At 44.3% G+C, this 17,743-nt stretch overlaps 1 protein-coding gene across 2 annotated transcripts in view; it reads left to right on the forward strand.

Annotated features, from left to right (window-relative positions):
- Positions 1-17,361, forward strand: part of RPIA (ribose 5-phosphate isomerase A) — a 32,465-nt gene extending 15,104 nt beyond the window's left edge. For both annotated transcript variants that reach the window (XM_061211233.1, XM_061211234.1), the window contains 6 exons: positions 4,926-4,985; positions 7,193-7,257; positions 8,496-8,564; positions 9,290-9,431; positions 10,934-11,033; positions 16,457-17,361. In XM_061211233.1, the coding sequence (XP_061067216.1) occupies positions 4,926-4,985; positions 7,193-7,257; positions 8,496-8,564; positions 9,290-9,431; positions 10,934-11,033; positions 16,457-16,551 (531 nt within the window). In that variant the 3' untranslated portion in view covers positions 16,552-17,361. The remainder of the gene's footprint in view (positions 1-4,925; positions 4,986-7,192; positions 7,258-8,495; positions 8,565-9,289; positions 9,432-10,933; positions 11,034-16,456) is intronic.
- The last annotated feature ends 382 nt before the right edge of the window (positions 17,362-17,743 follow it).

A 17,743-nucleotide genomic window follows, 5' to 3' on the forward strand; every position in this document is an offset into this window, starting at 1 on the left:
CATTGTTAAAAACGTTATTAATAGCATACTATCATTATGTAAGATGACTTCAATTCCATTTATAAGCAGAGGCTTATAAATTGTCATTGTTAAACATGCTGCTTTGGGAGTAATGTCATTGTTAAAAACGTTATTGTTAAAAACGTTGTTATTGTTAAAATTGTCATTGTTAAAAACGTTATTAATAGCATGGTATTATTATGTAAGATGACTTCAATTCCATTTATAAGCAGAGGCCGTCCTCTCCTTTCCTTTTTCTTCTACATTCCCTTTGTTTGCCTTATCTTCTGATTTCCTTCCTAGTCCCTAGACAGGGCAGGAGAGCAGGAGACTGTATTTCTGGTCCTCGCCCTGTCCCTAACTTAGCACTGGGACCTCTCTGGGCATCCATTTCTTTCTTAAAACAGGAGTTTGCACTAGGTAACTTGACTGAACTCAAAATAATTATTCACTCAACTATTGGCTTAATTGACCCTAACTGCTATAGGGTGAAAAGTGTATGTGAGATGTTCTCTCTGATTACAATCTAGATGGACAAACCGGACATCCTCATGAAAGAGTAACGCTGGCAAGTGGTGCAGGCAGTCTTTAAACTTAAATGTTAAATTAAAATGATATATTTATACAGGATTTTTCCCTATAGGCATCATGATAGAACAGTTTCCTGACACCCAGTTTTCATGTAATACGTTTGAATGCAGTTTAGTATTGTTTCTAAAGTAGTACATAAAATTAACAGGAACCGTAGTATATAACACAGTTTTATTTGCATGATAGAATATCACACTGAACTTTATGTAGGTCATAGCATTATTCCAACACCATCTGTATTAGATATCTTTGCTGGAACAAATTACTCCCAAACTTAGCAGTTTAAACCAAACATTTATTAGCTCCTAGTTTCCAAGGGTCAGGAATCTGGAGCGGTTACCTGGGTGGCTCTGGCCTCGGGTCTCCGGGGAGGTTGCAGTTAAGCTCTTGGCCAGGGCTATAGGCCTCTCAGCTGTGCTTGGAGGATCTGCTTCCAACTCCATCGTGTGGGTATTGTGGGCCTTAATTCTTCACAGCCTGTGGCGTAGGGGCCTGTCCCCAGGGCTGTCGCCATGTCTTCAGGACTTGGCAGCTGGTTTCCCCCAGTGTATGTGATAAGAGAGCGAGGGTGAGCGGGAAGGAGGGAGGGAGGGAAGGATCTTGTGGGAGCTCGCCCCCCCCTGCTTTATAAACTAATCTCAGAAGTGTCTTGCTATCGCCTCTGCTGTGTGCCACTGGTAACACAGAACAGCCTTGGGACGTTGTGGGCAGGGATTCCCCAAAGGCATGAATACCAAGAGGCGTGGGGGACTTTGGGGGTTCATCTTCCAGACGTTCCAAATGTTTTTATAGCCTTAGGGTCTGGAATTAGTATGGTTTCTCCAATGTTACGTTTGGAGAAACCTAGGAACTGAGAAATAATCCAAAAATACCATTTTTATTGTTGTTTTCTCCCTTCATTATATATTTCTCTTTAATAGGAGCAAAATCATGGGTTTTTTTCTTTTGAACTTTTTTCAGTCAGCATTTTATTTTGGCTTTTTATTGCGGAAAATTTCAAACTTCAAAAAGGATGAAGAATAATGTAATGAACTTCCACCTACCCATCACCCAGTTTCCACAATTATCAATTCATGGCCAATTTTGTTTCATCTGTATCTCATTCTCCTTCACCTTTGTTATTTTGAAACAAATCCCAGGCAGAGTATGATTTCATTGTATGTATTTTATTATGTCTCTCTGAAAAGTAGGGTGACTTTTAAACATCTCAACCATACTAAAAAAAATCAAACAATAACCTTTAATAGGATCAAATAAAAATCCAGGATTCAAATTTCCCCTATTGTCTTATCCTTTAAACATATTTTTTATAGTTTGTTTGAATCAGGATCCAAATAGGTCCCATATATTGCAAACCCCCAGGGTCTTTGTATTTTATTGTTAGAGTCTTAGGATTTTGGATTTGAAGATTGACATTGGTCATTATCCATCTGCATCTTTTTATAGATGAGAAAACTTGCCAGGGGTCATGTGGCTGGTTCATTTAAGATTAGAACCGAGACCTTCGGATCCTACATCTCAGGTGCTTTTGACTTTAAGCAGAAAATATTTTCAAGACATGGCTTTTGAAAAAAAGTTTTCCATCCTTTAGTTCCTCTGCGTATTGTAAACAGTGGCATGAACACAGATCCTTATCACTTGAACTTGAGTGGTCAGACTCAAAGGTTCACGGTGTATTTATTCCAGCAACAAATTCTGCTCCGGGCTCCCCTTCAGTCAGCCTGTGTGAAAGGCATGTCCGTAGAGTCGGTGGTGCTGACTTTTCCCACAAACATCCTAAATCTTTCCCAGTCTGGTGCTCTCAGGTGCTCTCGCCTAGCCATTCCGGAGGTCCTGCCTTTACATATTCTTCTGAGTGTATGTATTCTTTTGCTTATTTTTATTCAACAGTGTAGCCTGGAAATCACTATGTATCAATTTGTAGTGATCTTCCTCAGTCTTTTTTCATACTGTTAGATTTTTTTAGAGACGTTTCTAATATTTTGTAGATTTGGCTCTTAGTTTAGGAAATTTTTAAAAATGTTAGTTCCCCCTTATCCATGGGGAATATGTTCCAAGACCCCCAGTGGATGCCTGAAACCACAGATAGTACTGAACCCTGTATACACTATGTTTTTTCCTATACAGCCATACCTATGATAAAGTTTAGTTGATAAATTAGGCACAGTGAGAGATTAACAACAACTAATAATAACATAGGACAATTATAACAATACACCGTTATAAAAGTTACATGAATATGGTTTTTCTTTCTCTCAAAATATCCTACTGTACAAATTTAATGCCTTTTCCATCTTAACGAGGCACTTATGCACTGTAGTCTTGTAACTTTTGCAGTTTGAGATGCAACAGCAAAATTAGCACAAATTTCTTTTTCTTTTTTTAACTTCATGGATGGAAAATTCATTCTTACCATAGATCTTAGCAGCCTCAGCATATAACTTTTTTTTCTTAATTTACTAAATTGAGAACTTTCGCTTTTTCACTTAAAGAAAGCACTTTATGTCTTGTCTTTGGCATATCTGAATTGCCAGCATCACTATTGCACTTTGGGACCATTACCTTGGAGATATTGCAGGTTTGGTTCCATTCCACCATAATAAAGTGAGTATGATACAAAGCGAGTCACATGAATTTTTTGGTTTCCCAGTGCATATGGAAGTTATGTTTATACTGCATCGTAGTCTAGTAAATGTGCAATAGTATTATGTCTAAAAAAGCAATGTACATACCTTAATTAAAAAATACTTTATTGCTAGGGACTTCCCTGGTGACGCAGTGGTTAGGAATCCGCCTGCCAATGCAGGGGACAAAAGTGCGAGCCCTGGTCCAGGAGGATCCCACATGCCGTGAAGCAGCTGGGCCCGTGCGCCACAACTACTGAAGCCTGCACACCTAGAGCCTGTGCTTCGCAACAAGAGAAGCCACCGCAATGAGAAGCCCGCGCACCACAACGAAGAGTAGCCCCCGTTCTCTGCAACTAGAGAAAGCCCGCGCACAGCAATGAAGACGCAACGCAGCTATAAATAAATGAATGAATGAATGAATAAATAAATAAATAAATAGACTTTATTGCTAAAAAATGCCAAAACAATTACAGTAGTAACATCAAAGATCATTGATCACAGATCACAGTAACAAATATAATAACAATAATGAAAAAGTTTGAAGTATTGCGAGAATTACCAAAATGTGACACAGAGACACAAAGTGAGCAAATGCTATTGGAGAAATTGTACCCCTAGACTCCTTGGAGTCAGGGTTGCCACAGCCTTCAACTTGTAACAAATGCAGTACCTGCAAAGTGCAGTAAAGTGAAGCACAATAAAATGAGGTATACCTGTATTAGGTAAAGTAAGGGTTACTTGATACACAAGCACTGTGGTACTGTGACGGTCAATCTGATAACTGAGATGGCTTTTAAATGACAAATAGGGTACGCTGGACAAAGGGATGAGGGCTGGACGGAGTAGATGACGAGAGATTTCATCATGCTACTCAAAATGGCGTGCAGTTTAAAAGTTGTGAATTGTTTGTTTCTGGAATGTTCCATTTAATGTTTTTGGATCAAGGTTGCCCCTGGGTAACTGAAACCGTGGAAAGTGAAACCTTGAATGGCCCGTGGGCGGGGGGGGGGGTGATGGAGGGAGAGGGAACTACTGGTACTGTATTACCAGAGACTTTAGGAGGCCATGACGTTACCTTTATTTATTTATTTACTTACTTACTTATTTTTGGCTGCGTTGGGTCTTCGTTGCTGCGCACGGGCTTTCTCTAGTTGTGGCGAGCAGGGGCTACTCTTCGTTGCGGTGCGCGGGCTTATTGCAGTGGCTTCTCTTGTTGAGGAGCACGGGCTCTAGGCAGGAGGGCTTCAGTAGTTGTGGCACGCAGGCTCAGTAGTTGTGGCTCGCGGGCTCTAGAGCGCAGGCTCAGTAGTTGTGGCGCACGGGCTTAGTTGCTCTGCGCCATGTGGGATCTTCCCGGACCAGGGATCTAACCCTTGTCCCCTGCATTGGCAGGTGGATTCTTAACCACTGCGCCACCAGGGAAGTCCCCCATGACATTATCTTAAGTAACAGGTCACTGAGGAGGAGCTCGTAGCCTAGCACTGGAGCAGTGTTCGCTATGTGCTGTTTACCTTCTTCCAGCTTCTGGAATGAATTAACCTTTGCTGTTCATGGGGCTAAATCTCCTACCTCGTGGTGGACCAGGTTGGATTTGAGAGGGAGCCTTGGTGGGACTCAGTGTCTGACACTTAAATCCAAGAGGATTCTGAGGATCCTCGCCGTCACTAAGAGTAAATGATTATGGGTGCTTTTCCCTGTCCTCCACAGGCCCGTCAGCTCATCCTGCAGTATGGCTTAACTCTCAGTGACCTGGACCGACACCCAGAGGTAAGTAGAGAGAGGCTGCTGGGTTTTTTGGTCTCCTTTCTTTTTTTTTTTTTTTTTTTTAAATAGCTGTCACTTGTTCATGGGCTCTGGATATCTTGTTGAGTCTAGGAGAAAAGTCAGTTAGTCATACTAACTTTTCTCCTAGGACTTTGAATATTAATCCTGGCTGAGGTCAGAAGAGAAGAGCTTGTTAATTTCTAGGACATTCCCTGTGGTTTAACCAAGAGGGCTCAGGGACCCAGGGCTTCCTGCAGCCCTCACACAGACGTATATGAGCAGGGCGGCCCTCAGAACTTATCACTAAGTGGAGATAAGAAGCATCATCTGAGGCAGCCATGGGTCTTTGAAGACAGATTAAAATGAAGTTTTATGGTAAAGATGATTAAACACACAGGCAATCTAGAGGAGACTGAAGTTAATGAAAGTGAGGCACATGCTCACAGCTGGCATTTACTGAGCCCTGACTGTGTGCCAGTTACTATGCTAAGTGCTGGGCCTGTATTAAACCACAGTCATCCCTGGGTATCTGTGGGGGAACGGCTCCAGGACCCACTGCGAATACCAGAATCCACAGATGCTCAAGTCCCGTAGTTGGCCCTCTGTATCTGCGGTTCAGCATCTGTGGATTCAACCAACCGTGGGTCATGTAGTACTGTAGTACGTATTTAGTGGAAAACAATCTGTATAAGTGGACCTGTGTAGTTCCAACCCATGTTGTTCAAGGGTCAACTGTATTTAAGCTCCAGTAGTCTTGAGGGTGGGTACCGTTGTTATCTCATTTTACAGATATGAGAAAGGCAGAGAGGGCAAGGCATTTGCCTAAGGCCATGCTGTTTGTAAGTGGCAGAGCCTGAAAGTGAATCCAGGTGCTTCTGGCTCTAGAGGATGCTGCTTAGAAGGGTGTTGTGGGAAGAGGTAAAGTTTGAGCAGAGCTGTGAAGGCTAGGTGGCAAGGGCAGGAGAGAGCATTCCAGAGAGGGGTAGATGGGAACCATGGGAGCGGTTCCGGGCTGGCACGTGTGCAGTGCTGAGACTGGCTGGCATGTCTAGGACCGAGTGAGTGGAATGGGTTTGTGCGCAGCAGGGGGAGGGGGAGAGGGAGAAGGAGAGGGCAAGGCTGGATTGGAAGAGTGAGGTGGGATTACGGCAGCTTGAAAGCAGACTTGATGGTGGTCTACTAATCCACTGTGTCATGGGACATGTGGGCCACAGATGGGTTAGTAAGTACCATGGGAAGGGCTTGTTCGGAGATATCTGTGGGTAAAGCCAGGGCACAGGCTGAATCAGCTGTTCAGCGCTGTGGGGAGAGTGGTTTGGGCTGAAGGTGGGCATGAAACCCAGACAGAAAAGGTTGCCGCCTTCCAGGCCCCAGAGAGCTGCCGTGGTGCAGAGTGGGGAGGAGCATTGCAGGCTGTAACTCCATCCTTGTGAAAGGGTGGAAGGGAGGACGCCCCGTTGAAGCTTTGTAGGCCCTGTGCCAAGCAGCTTCTAACTGCGGCTTGAACTGAGTTTGCACCCTGAGGTTTTATACTACTGTTTTAAAAACCATACTTGAGGCTCCCACATTGTCTCTGCAGAGTGCCAGGAGTGACAAGAAGTGCATCTCTTTCTTGATTTCAAATTTTGAAACATGAATGAACCTATTCCCTCCTTGACTGCTTTTGGGCCTGGCAGTGGAGCTTCCTGTAAAGGGAGTGGGCAGGCCCAGACAGGTGCTTTGGTGGGTCATAGTGGGGGTACCTCAGAAAATTTCCAGTTCTGTATTGCATCAGATGTGTGTCAGCATGCCAGTATTTTTGCCACATTAGTACGGAGACTTCTGAATCAGTGTTTCTCAGCCTTTTTTCCATTAATGCCCACCCCCAATGAAATTTTAATCTCACAGGTATACTGTATACCTCCTTCTGTACTTGGAGGTGAAGTTACTCACGTTGAGATTGCATGCTCTCAATCATTCCAGCTCATCCACAGAGAAGCCCATCAATGAGTAAAGGGAGTGTAAAGTGGTGGATAAGAGTTGGCCCCAGGTGTGGTTCCCCTATTTGTTTCCTGGTGACCTTAGTGGAATAGCTTAACCTCTCAGAGCCTCAGTTTCCTGACTGGCTAAATAGGAAAAACTGTGCCTGGCTAATAGGGCTGCTGGGACCTGATGAGCTATTGCATGTTCAAGCTTAGTGGTTTTTATATCTTTCCTTACCCTCAACACAGATTGACCTTGCCATCGATGGTGCTGATGAAGTAGATGCTGATCTCAATCTCATCAAGGGTGGTGGGTGAGTGTTGTGGGGATTTTTTTGCAGAGCATCTGCCAGTTAATCCTTAGCAAAGCAAAGTGGAATACAGAATAAACACATTGCCGCTGTGATGTACGTGAGTTTGTCTTTCTACTCGGATGTGGAAAGCATAAGGCTGTAGAACCAGCCTGGCATTTCTGGTTGTTAGTAGCAATCTGGTGACAGGAACCTGGGCCTCTTCAATGAAATTATTCATCTTAATGGGTTCTCTTTGCTGCCTTCTACTGATTCCAGCTTTAAAAACTGTACAGGCTAAAGCAAACATATTACCAGGACTAGATTACTGGGTCTGTGGGCTCTGAGCAGTTAGTGATGTATGTATTCATTCATTTGGAAAACATTTATTGGGTGTTTCTTAGGTGTTGATTTTGGGGGGTTAGGAAGTGGTGAGTTGAAGGAGGTGAAGTCCTGGTCTCCTGGTTCTTATAATCAAGCAGACTATGGAGTGACACAAAATTTGCTTGAAATCTCACTGTGCTCTCTCCACTTTATAACCCTGGCTGTCAAATTGCAGATAGGGCAGGTTGTTCAAAGCTTGTCCTTACTTCTCCAGTTGCAGAAGCTCCGCCTCATGCCATGCTCAGATGGCTTCTCCCCAGGCACAGTGCTTCCTGGCAGATGCATCTTAGATGGGATTATGCCCGCTGCCCGACTGGGAACCATTTCTCCCAGACACAGGCTGTGTTTCCCTAGTCCATTTACTGGAAACAGCATGGCTTAGCTTGGGCTGCCATAACAAAAACCTTAGACTTAGTGACTTAAATGGAAAAATTTATTTCTCACAGTTCTGGAAGCCCTGGGCTTGCAGATGGCGGCCTTCTCAGTGCAGCCTCCTGTGGCGGAGGGAGAGAGAGTAAGAGAGCTTTCTGGTGTCTTCTTAAAAGGATATCCATCCTATCAGACCAGGGTCACACTTTAATGATCTCATTGAACCATAATTACTTCCTTAGAAACCCCATCTTCCAAGTATAGTCACATTGAGGGTTAGGGCTTCAACAGTTGAATTTTTTGGGAGGGGCAGGGAGACACAAGTCAGTCCATTGCACAGGATGATGGAGTTGAGGGGGGGGTGTTCCTTTAAGAATTAAAAATTAAATTTCTCTTTAAGTGCCAGAATTGAGTGGATTTTGGTTTCCCGTATCTGACCTTAGTTCCCAAATTCAGTTTTTGTCTTACTTACCCCTGTGTTCATTTGCTGCTTCTTCCCCATCCCCCAGAGGCTGCCTGACACAGGAGAAAATTGTGGCTGGCAATGCCAGTCGCTTCATCGTGATTGCCGATTTCAGGTACGATGTTCGGTGTTCTGAACTGTCCGCTGAGGAGGTAGATCGGACCCCAGGCTTCATTTTGCAGAGGAGGAAACAGGTGGAGGGAGGGGCTTTCCTAATAGTCTGTGACGTAGCCAGTGTCATGGAGGATTATGCTCTGCTTGGAGGATTATGCTCTGCTTTCGTGCTCAAGTTAGGTACTGCTGTTTCATGTGTCCACTGGAAGGAGCAGGAAACAGCTCGGCACCCTTGTTAACAGAGCGTGTCCTTATTTATCACTCGTTCGCTCCTAACAAGGAGCCTCAGAAGAAGCAGGACAAGCCCTGCCCCTGGGCAGTGACCCAGCACCCCTGCAGCCTCTGGGGTCACACGTGACTTGTGTGTGGCCAGTCTTTGACCAGGCTCTCAGATTCTCCTTCAGGGAGTCTGATAGAAGGCACTTGTGCGAGCATGTTAATTAAAAAAAAAAAAATTACAGCTGTAAATGATTATGTTCTTCACACCTGTATATGACAAGCCAGTCATATCCATCCAGGTTTTAACATTTTTGTCTTATTTACTTACAAAAGCTACTGCTTTTCTTAAACGGTAAAACACAGCCAATGCATTTGAAGCCCCGTGCACTGGGCCCTGCTCGCTTCCCTTGTCCTCTTACCTCATTCTTATCCCCATGCCTGAAGTTGCTGTGTCTGTACCACTGAGCTTATTTACACTTGTTGTACTTTCTGACTCTTTCTTTCCAGGAAGGATTCAAAGCACCTCGGGGATCAGTGGCACAAGGGAATCCCCATCGAGGTCATCCCGATGGCCTATGTCCCTGTGAGCCGAGCTGTGACCCAGAAGTTTGGGGGTGTGATTGAACTTCGAATGGCTGTCAGCAAGGCAGTAAGTGGCCAGGGAGGTTTCTGGGAGGCATTCCAGGCTCTCAGGGCTGTGTCCTTCCTGCTTCCATTAGGTCTGTGCCTAGACTGGGCAGGTGGCTTCTGTTTATTTATTTTTAATCAGCCTATTGGTTTACTTTTAGAGCGCTGACTTTATCAGTTTCCACATTCAAACTCATGTAGATAAGACTATACTTAATGCAATGCATATTCTGTGTACAGATGGGCGTATTTTCTGTCCCTCGGGATCTATGCTCCTTAGGTTATCTCTGGTCTTTGTACCTGAGGCCTGGATCTCTGACTAACAGCTGCTAAAAATGGGTTTTGGGAGGCCCACCTGGGGCAGAAAGTTATTCAGGTTTCATGACGTAATTTTATTTTTCCTTCTCTTTTCTCATTCTGTGGTTAAATGAAGTAGAGTTTCTTGGGGGACGTGAATTCCTCCCCAGGAATATACTCCAGAAACTTAGTCCACGTGTTTCTCTTCAGCTTCTAAAGTGGGTTGCACAGAACTTTTTTTTTCTTACACTTAAATAAACAAAAAAGCAACAGCAATACTCCAAAAAATAACTGTAGTTGCAGACAGAACTGTATATAAAAAGTTTGGAACGTACAGAAGAGAAAGCAAATTATCTGTAACTCTACCCCGATGAACTTTTATTTTGACATGTTTTCTGCCTGGTGTTTTTGTGACTTTTACAAAATCATAATCCTAATCATACCGGTTGTACAGAGCTCTGACTCTGGCTCCCTGTGTAGCTGAAAAGCCAAGAGGAGATGGTTGGGGTGCCCTCTCATGGCTGGGGTTCCTCCACACTAGAGCCCAGCATCTTGCCTTCGTGGGGTTCTGAACTGGGCTCCCACCCCTTCTCCAGTTTGCAGAGGAGTCCTCATTTCCTTGCCTTTGACTGTAGTGTTCTGTCAACATTTATGCTGCTAAACGCTTTCTAGTGCTCAAAGCTGTTGCGGAACTCTGGATTACTTAACTAAAACTACCCCCAGCCTGTTTGACCCCAGGACCCATCTCTGCTCCCTGTCTTTTGGATGGGTCTGCCCCGTCTGGGGGAGCGCTGTCTTACGTTGCATTACTGATGGTTCTTAACGTGAAGCTGTGGGAATGTTGAGCCATGTTGGTAGTCTGTTCTGTTGCTGTAGTTTTTCACTCTAGTAATAGCTAAGAATCAGTGAGCCCTCACTGTGGCTAACGCTTGCCCATGTGGCTTACCCACAAGCTGCCTGATGAGGAATGTTTCATTATCCCTTTTTTGCCGTTGAGGAATCTGAGGCTCACAGAGGTTAATGGCTCCTGTGAGATCTATGCCTGGATGGCTTCAAGACTCCAGTTCTGACCCCCAGGTTCCTGCCTCCTAGAAAGCATGAGGCAGGGGTACTGGTTGGAGTGGATTAATTAAGATACTTGTCTTTGGTTGTCACCTCCGCTCTCCTGCTCCTCTCTGCCTGCCTGTATCTATGTGGCCTCTGTAAGTGTGGGGAATTATCTTCTAGGGTCCTGTGGTGACGGATAATGGGAATTTTATCCTGGACTGGAAGTTTGACCGGGTCCACAAATGGAGTGAAGTGAACACAACGATCAAAATGATCCCAGGTAATGGGAGTGGCGTTCACTGAGCACAGGCGCCCATGCCCTTCGCAGCTGTCCCCTGCCTCTGGCCATGGATGGATGTGGGCTTTGCAAGACTTGGTTGGAAAGAATTTCCTTCATGCTGTGTTTGGAATTCCTAACTTCACGCCTTGGCCTTTTCCTTCCGAGAAGAGTTACTGCTCACCTAGCAGCTTCGTTGGTTGGCATTTCACAACCCATTCAGTTGGGGTAGGCCTGGAGCTGATGGGGTGTCAGATGGGGCCTGCCTTGAAATAAGCCCACCCTCTCTGCGAAGAGCCTTTCCTTTCAGGAGCTTGACTGCAGCCTCTTTGATTTTGGCATGTTCTCTGGGGGAGAATGACTCAGGTCACCCACACATTAGATTCCTGCCACAGGCAGGGTGCTGTGACACATGTTACAGGGAGTTCTCCTGTCAATAGAACGTGGGCTCTGCCTCAGGGAGAGTTGATGTGAACCTGGGGAAAGCTGTGTGGGGCCGCCTAGAAGCTGTGCCTACAAATAAGAAGGAATGTGGAATACCAAGAGTCTAGAGTTGCTTCTTCTGCGAAGCGTGGGGAGGTTCATGGAGGAGAGGTGACTTTGGACCTGTGCCTTAGTGTAGAGTGATCCAGACACTGTGCTAAGTGTTGAAAAACGTCTTGTTTGATCCCCCAATTTAATGAGATAGTTATAGAGGAAGACACGGATCGAGGAAGGGTACATGATTTGCTCAAGGGCTGCATCCCCAAGGTGGGAGCCTGGGTTGTCTGCCTCTAGACCCTGAACTCTTAGTCCTTCCTTCGTCGAGAGCCAGAGAGCCAGGTCAGGAGGGGGTTGTGTGACATGGACCTTTGGGCAGTGGGGTGTCTGCAGTCCACCTTGTGCCAGGGCCCTGGGCCCTGGATGAAGGCTGGGTGGGCAGTGTCTGGGTGAGTTATGAGTCCAGGCCAGAGGTGGTACTGAAGGCTCATACGAGGGGATTAAAAAGAGGAGGCAGATGTGAGACATATCAGTCTTACGATATCGGGCAACTGAGATTCCAACTGGGAATATTCCATGACATGAAGTATTCTTGGGCCAGAGCAAGCTAATGGGGCAGATGAAGTCAGTTTAGTAGATTGTAGTGGCTAGGAGTGGATTCTGGAGCAGACATCCTGGGTAAGGGTCCAAACCCAGGCTTGCTCTATCAATATGACCTTTGTGCAGTCAGTTAAATCTCTGCGCCTCAGTTTCTTCCTCTGTAAAAGAGGCTGCTGTTAGTACCTACCTCATAGGATTGTTGGGAGGAGTAAATGAGTTAAAATGGTGCTCAGCACACATGGGAATATTTGTTGAATGAGTACATCCCTAGGAAGGAAGTATACTGTCTTCATCTTTAATTAAGTTGCTAGATTACATTCTGATTTACCCATGCTATTTGGGAATGAAATACATATAAATATATAAAATGAAAAATGTATAGACATGTAATAAAGAGCTAATTCTCCAACCTTACTTTAGTCTACTATTTTAGTCTTCTGTTGACAATCTTTTTCCAGATTTACTATGTAAAGAAGATGGGTTGAATTATGCTTATTCCCTTACTTAGTGTTAACTTTTTAGTGGAAGAACTAAAGAGCCAAGAAGACAGGAGGAAGAGAAGCCATAGAGGTCACTGTTAGTAACGGGAGAATTAGCCCCGAATGGTAATACAGACAAACCCAGGGACGGCACAGGAAACCGCTCACCATTGCTGGCGCTGTTCCTCTATAGGTGGATTTCTTGCAGTGCCCACTAGGTAGCTCTCTTGCACCTGTTCAGACCTTTCTTGGTGTATTGAGACATTGAGATCTCCTTGGTGAGCAGATTTCTCCCATGCTTTGCTCTCCACCTTAGTAAGTAGACGCTACATCCTAGAGAAGTTCAGAGTTTCATTAGGAACTTAACATGAAGAAAACGAAAAGAGAGGCTAGATGTTAAATTATTTAGTGCAGTGCCACCAGGATCATCAGTGCGGTTGGTTCTCTTTCTCATTCTCTTTTCTCTTCCTCTTTGGTCTCTTAAGATACTTGCTGCTGGACCATGATCAAGGGAGGAAAAGAGGGCAAGTTTCCCTGTCTATCCTGTCACCCTGCCCTTGTCCCATGTACGTTCATTTATGTGAGGACACTTAAAGGACAGTTAAACTGGTCCATGGCTGGTCACGCCCTTGGGTGTTCCATTGTTTGCACCCAGAGCAGAGGTTCTTTCCCCCATGTTCACATTGAGCCACCTCTGCCCTTTCCACTAATTGGGAGGGTGGGGGTAGGAACGGGTCAGTCGCTCCTGGCATCTCAGTAATCTGAAGAGAGGTTGCTGTAAGATCAGACCTTAGACTGCTGCCATGCATCTCTGCTCTTTCTTTGAAGTCTTTTCTGGAGCCAGTTTGGCTTTCTCTTGGATCAGGTGGAAGCTGTCACCTTGTATTACAGAATTTTGGAAAAGGATGGGTCTTGAGTGGCCACTTGGCATGTCTTTGGGAGGCCCCAGTCGTGGCGGCCCAGTGTGGTGCTGGGGACCTCTGTGTTTCAGCAGCTCCTTTCTCTACCTGATGGCTTTTTATTGCCGGTAGATGATTTTATTTGTTTATGTATTGGGGGCTGTCTTTGAAAATTTTAATTTTATTTATCCTTTTGAATTTACGTAGTTCAAAATTATAAGAGTAAACAGTGAAAAGTCTCTATCTTCTATCCCTTTGCCCTTCCCCCTGTCTGGAGGTAGCCAGCGCTGCCAAAGTTGTGTGTCCTTCTTGAGCTGATCTTTCATAAACGCAAATCAGCCCCCGCCCCATCTCCTTTTACATAAGTGACAGCACACTAGACACGTGGTTTGCTTCCTATTTTTTCCCATCTTGAAGATTATTATGTAATGGTTCACAAAAGAGCTTCCTCATTTTTTAAAAAAAATAATTGCATGGCATTCCATTTTGTGGCTATCACATAATTTATTTAACCAGGTCCCCACTAGCAGATATTTGTTTCCTTTTTTTTTTTTCCAGAAGGGAATTACCAGATCAAAGAATAAGTGTATCTGATTTTGCTATTGGTGCAGAATTGCCCTCCATGGATGGCATCAGTTTACCCTTCTGCCAACAATGTATGCAGGTGCTGCTTCCCCTACACACTGGGTCCATCAAACTTTTTTTTTTAATTTTAATTTTATTTATTTATTTTTGGTTGTGCCGTGCGGCATGCGGGATCTTAGTTCCCTGACCGGGGATCGAACCTGTGCCCTCAGCAGTGAGAGCTAGGAGTCCTAACCATTGGACCTCAGGGAATTCCCAAACTTTTTTTTTCGATAGTTGAACAGTATAGTAAGTCCCCTGCATATGGACGAGTTCTGTTCCAAGAGCGCATTTGTAAGTCCAATTTGTTCATAAGTCCAACAAAGTTAGCCTAGGTACCCAACTGACACAATCGGCTATATAGTACTGTACTGTAATAGGTTTATAATACTTTTCACACAAATAATACATGAAAAGCAAACAAAAAATCAAGAAAACATCTTACAGTACGGTACCTTGAAAAGTACAGTAGTACCAGCTACATCACTGCTGCTTTTACGCTTGCTTCCAGACATCCTGGGCTTGAAATAAAGATAGTATACTACTGTACTCTATGCAGTACTGTACAGTAAAGTACACAAAAGCACAGCCACTTGTGGAGGATGCACGGACGTGACAATGTACGCCAGACACGTGATCTAACTTATGTGATTGGACATGCGAACGCACGTTCACATCTTTGAAAGTTCGCAACTTGAAGGTTCGCATGTAGGGGAATTGCTGTATTATCTCACTGTAGTATGTGTATATACGTAAATATTTTCAGCGAAGGTTGCTTACAGTTGTACTTAATTCTCACTACTGAACAGTATACCATCATATTTATGTGTGTGAAAAAAGGTTTGTATATCCATTCTACTCTTATGGGCATTTGGGTGTTTCTAGTTTTTAGCTATTAGTAAAAGTGCTGCTGTGAATGTTCTCAAACATGTCTTTTGAGGGCCATATATATACCTAATATATACCTTATATACCAAAGAGGAGAATTGCTGGATCATAAGGTATGAATATGTTCAGCTTTAGAAGATGTACCAACAAACGTTTTCCAACGTGGTTTTGCCAATTTACTCCTACTGTTAGCGTGTGGGAGTGTCTTTGCATTCTAGTCAAATTGCGTTATACTCATTCTGGTGATTGCGTTGTGGTGTCTTGTTTTAATTTGCATTCTCTTTTGACTAGTTTGAACACCATTTTCTATGTTTTTTTTTTTTTAACTACTACTTTATTTATTTATTTATTTTTGGCTGTGTTGGGTCTTCGTTTCTGTGCGAGGGCTTTCTGTAGTTGCGGCGAGCGGGGGCCACTCTTCATCGCGGTGCGCGGGCCTCTCACTGTCGCGGCCTCTCTTGTTGCAGAGCACAGGCTCCAGACGCGCAGGCTCAGTAGTTGTGGCTCACGGGCCCAGTTGCTCCACGGCATGTGGGATCTTCCCAGACCAGGGCTCGAACCCGTGTTCCCTGCATTGGCAGGCAGATTCTCAACCACTGCGCCACCAGGGAAGCCCCCTGTTTTCTGTGTTTATTGGCCATTTTGGATAACCTCTTTTGTGAAGTACCTCTTTAAGTCTTTTTTTTTTTTTAAATAAATAAATAAATTAATTAATTTTCTATTTATTTTTGGCTGCGTTGGGTCTTCGTTGCTATACACGGGCTTTCTCTAAGTTGCGGCGAGTGGGGGCTGCTCTTCATTGTGGTGCGTGGGCTTCTCTTGTTGCGGAGCACGGGCTCTTAGGCGTTTGGGCTTAGTTTTGCTCCGTGGCATGTGGGATCTTCCCGGACCAGGGCTCGAACCCGTGTCCCCTGCATTGGCAGGTGGATTCTTAACCACTGTGCCACCAGGGAAGTCCCTCTTTAAATCTTCTGCCCATTTTTCTACTAGGTTGTCTGTCGTCTTATTGATTTGGAGAGTTTATGTATTTTGATGTGGTATATGCATTGCAAGTATGTTCCAGCCCTTTGTGGGGAAAACTTCTACGGCTGATAGTGGGATTGAGGATAACTGGGAGTGGGAGTACTTAGAGTAGTCATGGAGGGCCTCTCTGAAAAGATGACCAGTCCAGACTAAGGCAACAGTGTGAGCAAAGGCCCTAAGGCCAGAAAAAGCTTTGCGCATTTGAGTATAGAGGGAAGGCCAAGATTGCAGGGGAGAAAGGATTGCAAGAAGAAATAAAAATAATCAGAATCTCTTTTCATTGTCATGAGAGAGGGAAGGCTTTAGACTTGTCATTTCTTTGTCCAGTGCTGTTCATGGTAGTTGCTCCTACTGACCCTGCCCTGTGATCCTGGTTTTCTTCTTGCCTTGGGAACCTGAAACTTAATGCTCCCTCCCGTCCTTCGTCCTGCAGGCGTGGTGGACACGGGCCTGTTCATCAACATGGCGGAGAGAGTCTACTTCGGGATGCAGGACGGCTCGGTGAACATGAGGGAGAAGCCTTTCTAAACTGGCCCTGCAGGAGCGGAATGTGTTCCCCTTGTGTCCCCAGCCCGCCGCCGAGGCGGACATCCCTCTCCAGGAGCCTTTGCCTTAATGTATCTGTGCCAGGTGGACACTTGGCAGGGTGGGGGGTTGAGGGTTAAATCTGGTCTTCTGAAGTATTATTATTAAATGTCTTTTTAAAAAGAGAAACATAAACATATATATTTTTACTATTAAAAATGCTCAGTTGTTTTTTTATAAAGTAGAACTTGATTTCATGTTTTATATGAAACATTTACCAAAAAAAAGGAGGACTGTCTTTTAAACTTTTAACTTGAGCCTGCTTGCTGGTTATGGTGAAGCCTCTGAATATTGGGTTTGCTGAGAAATGTAAATCAAACTTTTCTTTAAACTGGTGAAATGAAGGGCCCAGCCAGCAGTGATTCCCTGATGCCTTACTGGAAACACTGGAGTTTGTTTACTTTTCTACCACACTGTTTTATTTTTAGTTTTTGTTGTGTACAGACACACAATGTGTAGTTACGTGTTGTAAGATGTGAATGACACAAGTCCGGTGAGTGTAGGGGTGTGGTGTGTGTGACTCAGAGTGTGTAGACCACCAGGGGGAAAATGTGGGGGCTCTTTTGCTGAGAACAGGGGGTTCATTCAGACCCCTCTTGTTGGAAGCCGTTGGCTAGAAGTACTTGCCAGTACTGCCAAAGCACTGCTGTGAAACACCTTTAAATGATTGTCTTTTCGTCGTTAATATTTTTTTTGTTCCTTTATTGTTATTTGCATGGTTTGGCATCAGAAGTTGTTACCTCTTTATATTGTTTGAAGGTTGAAATAAAACAGTATGGTGCCATTTTGACTGTTTGTCTTTACTATAGAATTTTTGTCAGTTTTGCAGTAAAATAGGAATCAGGTTTGCTCACCCATTTTACATTGGATCTTTGGTAAGGGGTGGAATTCACTCAAGAAATCTTGAGCCAAAGAGTAGACAAATATTACCTTTATTTCTGAGAGGGCTTGATGTCAGTTTTATTCCAGAGACCTCTGTCAAATAAGACATTAGTTTTCTTTGTTAATAGAGGATAACACAGCTGAACAAAAGTCACAAATTATCCCCAAGTTTCACACCAGTCACACTTTTGATCATGGAAGCTGACAAGCAGTAAAATGGGTAACCTGACTTTTCTCTGTATTCTCCCAGTCT

The sequence above is a fragment of the Eubalaena glacialis genome, chromosome 14, assembly GCF_028564815.1.
Source record: "Eubalaena glacialis isolate mEubGla1 chromosome 14, mEubGla1.1.hap2.+ XY, whole genome shotgun sequence".
In the NCBI taxonomy this organism is placed as follows: Eukaryota; Metazoa; Chordata; class Mammalia; order Artiodactyla; family Balaenidae; genus Eubalaena; species Eubalaena glacialis.